General features: G+C 50.3%; 1 protein-coding gene across 1 annotated transcript in view; it reads left to right on the plus strand.

Annotated features, from left to right (window-relative positions):
• Positions 1-12,554, plus strand: part of Cdh4 (cadherin 4) — a 478,659-nt gene that overhangs the window by 364,361 nt on the left and 101,744 nt on the right. Inside the window, exon 4 of the mRNA XM_052184496.1 lies at positions 10,462-10,632. Within this exon, the coding sequence (XP_052040456.1) occupies positions 10,462-10,632 (171 nt within the window). The remainder of the gene's footprint in view (positions 1-10,461; positions 10,633-12,554) is intronic.

Raw genomic sequence — 12,554 nt, forward strand, 5'->3', positions numbered from 1 at the left:
CTGTCTCTTTCACTGTCTGATTGTCAAGGTTGGCTTCCCATCCTCTAAGTTGGTAGCTTCATTCCCGTTTCTGCCTCTGAGGCTCCCATGACACCCATGAGAAAGTGGAAAGGAGAGGTCTTAAAAATTAGTTTCAACCATTCCTAGCCATTTCCACAAAGACCTCAGAGACCATGTGGCAGAGCAGCACCCTAAGAAATGTAGCCTCTGCCTTCTGTGAGTTCTGGAATCCTGGTATGCTGAAACCTGAGCTAGACACATAAGAGGTTCAGAGACTCTTGTTGAAAGAGGTCTTCAGGACCTACAGGGTGGAGGCTGCAGTGACCCAGGGCTTTACACATGAGATGTGTGTGCAAGAGGCATGGTCTTCCTGGAGATGCCACTGGAGTTGTTAGGTGGTGTACAGGTCATGAAGCTTATATGATCAAAAAACAGTGAAGGGTGCCTTCCCAATGAACTGAGAACGCCAATTCCATAAAGAGTAAGCCGTGCGTGTGTGGGCAAGCCGTGGGCAACCTCTCGCTATCCTTGGTGTCCTCCTGAGGAGAGCAGAGAGCTTCATGGGCCTCTGAGTTCAGGCTACATCATGCCTCCACTACTCTGCAGGTCTGGGCTGAATGCCCTGGGTCTAGGAGATGCATGTGGTGACTGGTTTGTGTGTATCTTGTGATTGCCAGCCAGAGCTGCTAGGGCATCATATGGGAGAGGGACATGGATGGACCACAGTCCAAGAGCACCAGGCCTCACTTGGCAGGAGTGAGCACCCATCAGTGTCAGAGCCTCATGCGGTCCATGAGATTGCGTCATCATGTTGAGAAGGGCACCAGTGATAGACTTCAATGAGTGTCCTGAGATCTCCAGCCCTCCAGCCCCAACACTGGCCATCTTACTGGTGTGTCTGGCACCACCTCCCCCTCAGAGTGGGTCACAGACTACTGAAGTTCAAATGTGGGTGTCATCCTCAGACTCCAAGAGTGTCATAGCCCTTTACTTTGTAAGTACGTGGGTGATAGGAGGCATGAGTACTTGTCTAGGCACCGTGCCAGCTGACTACAGGGCTTTCCTATATACAAAACCCATAGCTAGGCTCTGTCTCCCAGGTCACAGATGTGGTACATCTTCTGACACTTGCCACCTATGTCACTGTCACCATGACAGCTCCTGCTATTGCCATAGGCCTCAGAGCCAGGTCACTATATCACAAATCTGCCCAGATGTAGCCACCCTTGGCTGTGCCCTTGTCCCAGCCTACAGCTGTGTAGGACTGTCCACATAGTCTCTAGAGTACTTTGTTCTTATCCAAGGCAGTTAGTAATGTTTAGAACCATTTTGGATGTTGTGGGTGGGAGGTGTGCCTGGTGTCATTTGGGTAAAGGTCAGGGATGCTTCCAGTAGCCCACAGTGCCCAGGATAGTGACACTCAGACACCACACTGTCTGCAGTGCCCAGAAAGTGACACTCACACACCACACTGTCTGCAGTGCCCAGAAAGTGACACTCACACACCACACTGTCTGCAGTGCCCAGAAAGTGACACTCACACACCACACTGTCTGCAGTGCCTAGGATAGTGACACTCACACACCACACTGTCTGCAGTGTCCAGGATAGTGACACTCACACACCACACTGTCTGCAGTGCCCAGGATAGTGACACTCACACACCACACTGTCTGCAGTGCCCAGAGAGATGGGACTCACAGTTCACCCTCTCTGCACTGTCGAGCTTGGTGGGACCTACAGTTCACACTGTATTCAATGTCCAGGTGTAGGATCCACAGTTCACACCCTTACTCTGCACATAGGCATCAGAGCTGAGTGCAGGCCCCTAACAGAACAGTAATTTCCACCCTCTGCATCAACTGTCACCTTCAAAATAAGGAGCAGAGGACTGAGAGCTGCATCTTGGGGACACAGTCTGGGCTCCAATGCCAGGCCTCAGGCAGCACTGGATCCCACAATTCAACATTGTGTTCATGAGTAAATGAAAAGCTTCTGCAGTCAATATTCTGCACACAGTAGGTGGTTCACACAGAAGGTTCGAGTCCAAGCTGTCTTTCCAGAGAGGGGCCATGACAAAATAATCTGCCGTGTTTGGTTCCCCATCCACCTCAATGGAATTCCAGCATCTCCCAGCTTGGCCAACAATGTAACTGAACTTAGTTCTGATAAACAAAGTAGCATCCAGCTTCTAGCAAGGAAGGCATCCATTACCTACCTGGGGCCTTTTCAGAGTGAACGCATACAAAGTTGTGTGCAAGATTGCTCCGTGCTCTGTTTGTGAGTGTGGCTATTTCTCTGTTGTTTTATTTTGTGTTTGTTAACTGCCAGTCTATTCTGCCTTAGCCGTTCCTTGGCTACTATGGAAACCAGCTAGACGGCTGCAGACAGCAGCTTAGCTAAATATTTTAAATGTGTATGCTTGCAGACAAACAAAATGGACCCTTTCCCAGTTACAAGGAAAAAGGAGAGGCAAAGGAATGACGGTACAGAACTCAGGGTTCCTCCAGGAGGATGAGAGGGAAGGGAGAGGAGGGAGAAGGGGGAGAGGGAGGAGGACCTCATAATCTAATTACCCTCAGTTAAAAGCCACACCATGCTTGACAATGGCGAGGGACCCACATCACTTTCCATATCAAAACATGTTGAATCTAGAGCTCTGGGAAAACCACCACAACAAAAGTGTACACACACACACACACACACACACACACGCACATGCACACACACATATGCACACACACACATGCACACGCACACACACATATGCACACACACATGCGCACATACACACACACACACAAACATGCAAGACAGAGAAATGCAAGATAGCTATCAATAGATTTATTTGGGGGCCATATTTCATCAGTGTGAGATGAGTTCATTCATGATTCAGGAATAGCACTCCATCTTGACCCAGATCCATGCCCAGTTAGCAACCTCAGAATGCTAGACTTTAAAACACAAATTATTTGCATGGCCTGGGTTAGCTCCATATTTACCTCTGTGTTGGAGGAAGCCACCCAGGTCACCAGGCTACAATCCCAGTGACACTGTGGTTACCCAGCTACATACAAACTGTAGCCGTTGGGAGCTGGAGCCGGTATGGCAGCAAGGGCTGCTGGGTAAGAGGAGGAAGAGGCTAGCTAAGAAGCTGTTGCTTGCTGGATGCTGGGAAGGGCCAGGGAAGGAGGTGGGCTTTGAGGATTCTAGATCCTTCTCTGCTGGGAACACCATCTGCCTGGGGCCTCAGCTAGACGTCCCCTTCAACATACAGCTGGAAGCGTATAAAATCCTCCGGTTGCCACATGACTCTACTGGGCCATAGACTGAAAGGCTGTGTCTGGTGGTGAGACACAGGGGAAAGGCCATGCCCTCCTGCTAGCAGGAAGGTCATAGGAAGTCCACGTGACTCTAGAAATTATGAGTTTCCTGTGCCCAGTCTTTAGCCACCATTTAGTAGAAGCCACATGATGAGGCTGTGGAGTTCCTGTGGTCCCCCTCTGCCACCCTGAAGCCTGCAGCCTTGTAAGGCAAACACCCTTGGCAGGTTAGCTGCCTGGCAGGGTTTTTCTTAATAATTATAATTTTACCTGATAGTGTGTGTGCATGTGTGTATGTGTCTATGTATATGTGTGTGTATATATGTGTATGTGTCTGTGTGTGTATGCATGTGAGTGTATATGTGTCTGTGTGTGCATGTGAGTGTGTGTATGTGTGTGTATTTGTATGTGCATATGTGTATGTATTCACATGTGCATGTGAGTATGTGTGTATCTGTGTATCTGTGTATGTGTATCTGTGTGTATGTGTTCACATGTGCATGTGAGTATGTGTATATGTGTTCACATGTGCATATAAGTATGTGTGTATATGTATATGTGTGTATATGTGTGCATGTGTGTATGTGTGCATGTGTATATATGTGTATGTGTGTATGTGTGCATATGGATGTGTATATGTATGTATGTGTGTTTGTGTGTGTATGTATGTATGTGTGTTTGTGTGTGTGTGTGTGTGTGTGTGTGCGCGCGCGCGCGCGCGCGTGCGCGCACACGCATGCATGCTGTTGTGTGCATGTGGAGGTCACAGAACAACTTTGTGGAAAAAGTTCTCTTCTTCTTTCTTTATGTGGGTCCTAGGGATTGATCTCAGCCCCCTATGGCTATGCATCAAGTGCTTTACCTGCTGAGCCATCTTGCTGGCCCCTTACACGCCCTTTCCATGGCTGTGGCTGAGTCTCTTCCTAGGAAGAAACTCTGATCTCAGGCAGGTCTCTCCCCTCAGCTTTCCCTGCTCATCACAACCATCTGCAGATGTTCCCCAACTTCGCCACCTCCATTTTATTTTATTTTATTACTTTTGTGAAAGCTCGCTACCACAAGCTATAGTCCAACTCCTCTTTTCACTTTCTCTCATGTGCCAGGACTTCAGGAATCACGCAGACAGCCATTGCACTTACAGTCCTCTGCCTCAGCTTAGCAAGTAGCTGAGATTGCATGCCTGCATCGCAGACCTCCCCGTCTGCCTTGGCTCTGGGAATGCTCGCACAAACGCGCTGAGGCAGGAAGGCAGGCCGCAGCTTGCCACTCTCAGCGAGATTTACTGTCTCTTTCTGATGGAGTGTCCTGGTCAGAAGAGCTGAAGAAGAAAATAGGGCCACGAAATACTCTCACTCCTTTGCCACATACACTCCTCTGTCCAGTCACTGAGTCCTACTCTCTGCATATGCAAATAAGGGCTGTGGGCTGCTTACAGAAACCTCCTGCCAGCCTTAGGGGTTCACAGGGCTGTGCTGTCAACCAGAGTCTTCCCAGAGAGTCACATCCTTGGGTGATAGAAGCCGACGACTGCTTCTCGGGAGGTGAGGTTGGCAGTGTCACACCTTGGCTTTGTCCTAGGGCCCTGTAGTATGTCCCTCAGGAGCTGATGTCCCAGCTTCTATAAGCTGCTTTTATTGAATCGAGAAGACTCACACATATGCTCTTTTCTCAAAATTGGGAGAAATTTAAGGTACTAAAGAAACACCCAGCATGTTCACCCAGACCCGGGGACTGGGGATCTAGGAGAGCATTATGGTGGTGTGCTGGTTCGCCCCATCTCCAAGGTCAGGCCGTCCAACCGTCCAGTGTTACAGAGCTGGCACCTGGGAATCTCAAAGCAATCCCATTTCCCTGCTCTGGGAAGCAATGGGAAATTCTGTCCCCCAAGGGCCTTTATACAAACGTGCAAGAACTCAGTGAGCGGCAACCCAGCACTGACTGTCCATCCTCGCATAGCTGTGGAAAGCGGGTAAGGACGGTCCATTTTCTAGATCTCGTCAGTGTCCCTGCACTGAGAGTGTGCCTCCACTCGAGATCTCCACCCCTCTGCTATGCTGAGCCCAGAGGCCTGGCATGGGGCCTCCCAGCTCTCGGCCCCGCCACCACAGAGATATTAGAAAATATTGATCAACATCTACCTGTAAGCCAGTTCCCACCCACTACAAACTGGTTCCTGCCCACTGCAAACCAGATCTCTCCTGTTGCAAACCAAGATGATCAGGGCAGTCCTGTACACACCTGGTGCAGGTGTTGAGGAGTTTCTGGTCCCAGGCACACTGCTGCTCACAGGACCCTGTGTGACCTCACCTGCCTGTTTTACATTTAATCCTGTTGACTTTAAAGCCCAAGCTCCTGTGTGATTCCTTGCAAAAAATGAGCAGGTTGGACATCAGGGAACAATGAGAAAAGGTCATTTCTGCATTATAGTCTAACTCTGATTTATTATCTTTAAAATAAAATATAATAGGGGCTGGAGAGATGGCTCAGTGGTTAAGAGCACTATCTGCTCTTCCAAAGGTCCTGAGTTCAAGTCCCAGCAACTACATGGTGGCTCACAACCATCTGTAATGAGATCTGATGCCCTCTTCTGGTGTGTCTGAAGATAGCTACAGTGTATTTACATATAATAAATAAATAAATCTTTAAAAAAAATAAAATAAAATATAATATAATAAGTGAGGTGTGGCAGTACATACTTTTAATTCCCACCCTCAGGAGGCAGAAACTAGCAGATCGCTGTGAGTTCAAGGCCAGCCTGGTCTACATAGCAAGCTCCAGGCCAGCTGGGCAATATAGTGAAACCCTGTCTCAAAAAAAAAAAAAAAATGAAGAAAAAAAAAGGTGGTTATTTAAAAGCTGTCCCGGATCAGCATTGAATTATTCATCCCCCATGTGTGAAAGGAGCCTGCAGGGAACTGACTCAGCTTCTTGCTAATACAGAGCGGCCCTGGAGACCTCACTGAGAAGCTATAGTCCATTACCCTCAGGGTCCTGCTCAGAGAACAACTCTCACCTAAAGGCCAAGTAAGGCCTGGACAGGACAGAGCCCCAGACACAGGCGCAGAGATGTGGGATGACTTTCGGCCTGTTGGGGACAAGGGGAGGGTGAGGCCGGTGCTTTCATCACCAAATACAGGTTGCCAGTGAGTTGGAGCCTCTGCCTTCCAGAGAAAGCCCTCAGGCTGCCACTGTTTGTATCTCTCACCTTCTCCCTGAAGTGACAACCTATGTGTTCTCAAGATTGAGCATCTTGTCACTGTCCTGTGAGAGAGAGAAAAGGAAGGTGCCTGTGTTTGAGATGGATCCGTGAAATTTACCAAGAGGGATCCAAGACCAGTTAATACAGAAGGACTGCCAGACCCCCATTCCAGCCCCTCCCAGGATAATTCACACGTGCACAAACACTCACATGTGCACACACATGTATGTACACACATGCATGCACATCCACGCACACACATGTGTGCCCGTGCACACACATGTGCACATGCATACATACATGTGCACACTCACACATGCACATACACGTGCACACACATGCACACATTCATACACATGCATGCACACATATACACATGCACACATACATGTGCACATGTGCACACACATTCACATGCATGTGCGCACATGTGTACACACATGTACACATATGCACGCACATGTGCACACATGCACATGTGTGCGTGTACATGTGCTCATACACACACTCTCACACACACATGCACACTCACACTGCAAAACCAGAATGCACATTCCAGCAGTGGATTCTACCACTACCATTCTTCTTTAAAAAGCTGATGTCCAGGCAGAGGATACAGTTGTTAAAGCCCTTTCATTACAGCCATTGAGGTTAATCATCGGAATTCATATTTGAAAAAAGAAAGAAAAAAGACAAGTGGGGTGAAAAAAGCACCTGTGTTCCCAGCACTTTGGAGGCAGAAGCTGGAGGGTCACAAGTTCAAGGCCAGCCTGAGCTATGTAAGATCCCAGCTCAAGGAAAGAGAGAAGATGGAAGGAGAAGGAGAGAAGAGGGAATCAAACAGATTTAGGGCTATGAGTCTGATAGCTGAACAGCTGGTGCCTTGGAGTCACATGGTCCAAGGCTGGCCTGGATGCTTATAATCCACTGCTTTAAGTCAGCTCAAAGCACAGACAGATCCTAGAACCTGGGATCAAGGACAGGGGAGAAGGTTCCAATTGAAGTGAACTCCTCACAGACTCACCTAAGGCAGATAGGTAAGGCAGGGCTAGCTATAACTAGTGCAGTGATTCTCAGCTTTCCTAATGCTGCAACCCTTTACTACACTTCCTTGTGCTGTGGTGACCCCCAACCATAGAACTATTTCATTGATATTTCATAACTGTAATTGTTGCTGCTGTTATGAATTATAATGTAAATATCTGATATGCGGGATACCTGATCTGCAACCCCCGTGGGTTGAGAACCACCACTCTAGGGGAATTCAGACCCAGGTTCTGGGATGCTGCAGGCCAGATTCTCCTCTTCCATCCCCTGCCCACCTTCTGTGCAGCTACCCTGAGGTCCATTAGCAAGGGGCACAGTGAGGCTTTCCTCTTGAAGCTCTCTGTTCAGTGCCCAGACAGCAGCCACAAAGGGTGCAAGCAAGGCTTCTCAGTTCAGCAACTGAGCCAGAGCAAGAGACGAGAGGACGAACGTGTTGGCAGCACGTCCAGAGACTCTCACGACGCCGAGATGAGGAAACCCAGCAAGGAGCAGGCTGCAGAGGAGTCCAGGCACGTGTCCATGTGTACACACGCCTCCCTCTGTGAGTGTGCCAGTCACACATACATATGCAGAGTGCCACACAGATACGGAAGTCCTCTGCAACGCTTAGAAACGGCAACGAACCTCCCCTTACCCACCACGCAGTCACCATCACTCAGAAACACAGAGAGAAGAGAATCAGCTGGTGCCCACCATTAGAGAGAATTGCTGGGCGGGGGGAGTGGGCGCATCACTCACAACAAGTCTATTTGTGCATCCCTGTCCCCGTGCCATGTTCTGAAAGGTCTCGGATGCTCATACATTTAGGAGAGAGCGTGCCTTGCCCGCCAAGCTGGCCGCTAATTGCCTTCGACAATTTTTCTCCCAGAGCGGTGGGTGCTTCTTCCAAGGCAGAAGCCTGCGCAGGTCTGGCATTGACTTTCACCAGATTTTGTTATTACATTTGTCTCGCAGCTTTAAAACAGTAGCAAATATGTGCAATTTATTTAAACAACACTTGGGAAATTAATGCCGTGCAAGCTCTTTTCTGAGCAAATGAAGATAAAGGCGGGTTTTTAAGCGGATGTGTGAGAGGTGCTTGGGGTTTCCAGTCGGCAATTAGAGGCCTCGGCAGAAGTGGCTGCCATTGAAGAGGCACCTATGACTGAGACGGCCTGGTGGGCTCTGCCTCGCCTTGCCACACTAGATGCCCTGGGGACAGGCAGAATCCCCTCCCAGAGGCTGGCTACCTCTCAGCAGATGTACTCTGAATGAGAACAGGCAGTCTACAGGGTCTGGTGGCTACAAGCCTGTGAGTCCAGCTATTCTGGGGGCAGAGGCAGGAAGATCATTTATTCCAAATAAGAGAGAGAGAGAGAGTGTGTGTGTGTGTGTGCATGAGAGAGAGGGGGGGAGAGAGGGGGGGGAGAACAAGGAGGAAGACAGAGATCAAGGTGGGATTCCTTGCTTAGCATTCATAAGGCCCGGGGTTGTGACTAATGCTGGAAAAATATTCCCTTCCCTCCAGAGTAGGTACCTGGGACAGGCAAGCCTGGCATCTGGGGCTCATGAACTTTGCAAAGGGCACATGTGTCTGAAAACCAATGATGTTCTTCACCCGACAACTCACTAGACAGAGACGTCCAGCCCACCCCTGAGCTGGCCAGAGCTGGAGCTAAGGAACGAGTGTTTCTAACAAGGTCCTTGGTGTGCAGGCACAGGGGTGGTGCCAGCCTGGAGCTCAAGTCCTGGCCTCTCCCAGCACGGTTAAAAGACAACGGGGAGGGGCAGGGAGACAAATCTCTGTGTCGGCCTCCTTCACGGGATGTGCAGCATTTCCATCCCACTGCACACCCCAAGTGAACACAGGCAATGGGGTGCCACTCCACAGGGTTCAGGGCCCCAGAAGTGAGAGCCAGCACTTGGGAAGCTGAGACAAGGGCCTTGTAAGTGCAACTGAGTTCCAAGCCAGCTTGGACTACAATATGTAAAGATATCTATCCATAGGGCTGACTCCGAAGCTGTCTGTCCACAGGGCCAATGCTAAGACTGTCTGTCCACAGGGCCGCCGACCCTGAGGCTGGCTGGCTGTCCGCAGGGGCAGTGCTAAGACTGTCTGTCCACAGGGCCGCCGACTCTGAGGCTGGCTGGCTGTCCACAGGGGCAGTGCTAAGACTGTCTGTCCACAGGGCCGCCGACTCTGAGGCTGGCTGGCTGTCCACAGGGGCAGTGCTAAGCCAAGGGAGGCACTCAGGCTGTCATGACCTCACCCATGCCCAGAGCTCAGCAAAGGGATCCTGCACCGCCACAGAGTCGCAACAGGAGACACACCACTTGTCTCTTACCCCACTCTGTGCTCAATCTGTTACACAAAACCTACACCTCAGTCACCCCACCACTAACAAATGTCTCAGTCCATGCTGAAAATGAGTGTGCCTCATCTTGTCATATTGACAAGTGAAAGGGTTTATTACTCCAATTTGCATTTTTGATTCATGGAAAGTATAGCAAGGTGTGAATACTCATCATCTATTGGGGTATGAACTATCTATGTGTGTTCTTTTCTTGTTATGAAATAAGTTATTAGTTTGCCAAAGCTCTTTATATAGGGGCTAGCAACCCTTTGTGAGTTTTCTTTAGAATCGTGTTGCTTAGCCCAAAGCCGTGGGTTCCATCCATCCCCAGCACCAAAAGCATTTAAAAACAACAAAAACCCATATCCACAGAGTCCATTAAGGTGCTATATTGACTCCTTTTGTGGTTTCTACTTCTATCTAATCCCACAACATGACAAGACCCTCACCCCTTCCCCAGTGTCCCCCACATTTTCATACCAGTAGGGTGAACACAAAACCTCCTAACAGGTGTCTTTGTACAGAACCTAACCTGGCTTCTCTGACTCTTCTCCCTCAGAAAGGGAAGACGGCGGCCCTGGACCCCTCTCAGTCCCCAAAGGACACACTGCTGCCCTGGCCTCAACATCAGAGCTCTGGCGGGCTGAGGAGGCAGAAGCGTGACTGGGTCATCCCACCCATCAACGTGCCCGAGAACTCCCGTGGACCCTTCCCCCAGCAGCTCGTCAGGGTAAGTGGGCCGCAGCTGTTCTTAAGGCTGGTCTGGAGACATTGCGACACTCCAGAGCCAGGGCAGGTTCGGAGTGTGGGAGGCACTATTGTAAAGAAACAGGCAATTTACAGATCCAAGGCCACTCTGAGAGGACGCTCTTCCTCCAGGCCACCAGGCCACCCTCTCTGGTTACAGCAACCCTCCAGGGATTATTTGCGTACCACTGTCCTATCTGTGGAAGCATGTGTGTGATTTCCAGTTGTACCCTTTGGCTTCTGACATCTGCCTGTGATCTGACTGTCTGTGTTTTTCCCTGTGGGGCATTTCACATCTGTGATGAAACTCGGGGGCATGATCATGGAGAAACCCTATGAAAATAAGGGTTCTGGGGCGTTGCAAGGGTCACGGATAGCCAGAGTATGCAGAAGGAGATGTTCCCAGACCACTTGTACTGTATGTTCCTTTCATAGCAGGCCAGGGCATATGTTTAGGGTGCAGGTATCACCAGAGCCTTCAGCATTTTGTGTTTCTACCATGAGCCCCAGGGGGTTCCCTAATCTATTGAAGAGTGACAGGGGCTTTACAACAGAAATTGGCAGCACACACCCAGGGAGACTCAGTGGCAATGTCCCCAGCCTCTGTGTATGCTCACACCACAGGGGACGTGAGGCTTTTCTGAGTGTGCGCACCCCCTGTGAAGGATTGTGGGGCCTCAGCTCCCACCGTGCTATACACAAGCCTCAGCCCTCCCCAGACAGCCGCTGCCTCTGCCGATCCCTTCTGCTCCCATTGCGGGAGGGTTTTCTCAAGTCTTCCACTTTAATATAAATCAGTTTGTCCTGAAAGGAGTTTCATCCAGCTATGTCTGCAACATTGCATTGTGTGTTGTATGGAAGGTGGCTATGAGCATGACGACTGCCCAGAATACCTACCTACAGCCTCGGTGTGGGCCTGGGGGAAGCCATGGGAGCAGCAGAGTATCTTAGAGATCCGCCAGGGTGCTACAGACACGCCCCCCAGCATCATCAGGCGGGATGGTGGGTGGGTGGGGGGAGGGGTCTGCGTCACTCATCTCGGCCTTTCTTCCTCAGAGCCAGCTCACTTCTCCGAGATAGCCCAGTCTCCAGATCACAAAGGCTCTCTGGGACACAGGTGTGAGCCGAGTGGGCCCGGGCAGCATGGGGGTGGGGGGAGGTGGGAGCAGGATGAGGGAATTCTTGAAAATAAGTTGCAAGCAGAACCTTGATTGACAGCTGCCAATCAGATATGTCCCCAGCCTCCAGGAAGGTCTGTTCCAAGTCATTCACCTGGGCAGTGTGCTGAGGGCTCTGGTCTGCTCACATAGCAAAGGTGTGTGCAAGAATGGGGGCGCAGATCTCGGGAGCACTGCAGTATCCCTAAGTCCTGTCTTTGTCCTACTATCTACAGACAGGGAAAGCATTAACAAGACTATAAGAGGCCTTTGGGGGCACAGCCATGCCCCCAGAAAGTGATACCTGTATGCCACCGGGGTGGGGGAGGGGCAGCAGTAACTGATGCTGTCTGCTGTCCTCTGCTGGGCCTGGAGTCAAGACGTTCACTAGGAATGCTTGGCACACACGGATGTGTCAGTGGTCCAGGATGGCCACTTTCTCCCCAACAGCAGAGGCCTAGATCCACTGTTAACTGGAGCCCTCTCTCAGAGCTCACAGCATGTCAGAAGGAGCTGTCTGTGCATGGCCTCCCTTTAGGGATGGCTGCATAGCACAGGCAGTTATCTGCTGGTTTCAGACACGGGAAAGTGTGTCTGGAGACAATGGCTGGGCAGTGCCAGCTCATGAGGTCAGGAAGATGAGTGTCTAACCTGTGAGGAGAATAAAGGAACCATGGTTTGACTGTGCACACAGCAGGCTACCTCATATACACCCCATCCCATACATACATACATGAGCACACAGCAA

Source organism: Apodemus sylvaticus, chromosome 5 (assembly GCF_947179515.1).
Source record: "Apodemus sylvaticus chromosome 5, mApoSyl1.1, whole genome shotgun sequence".
Classification (NCBI taxonomy): Eukaryota; Metazoa; Chordata; class Mammalia; order Rodentia; family Muridae; genus Apodemus; species Apodemus sylvaticus.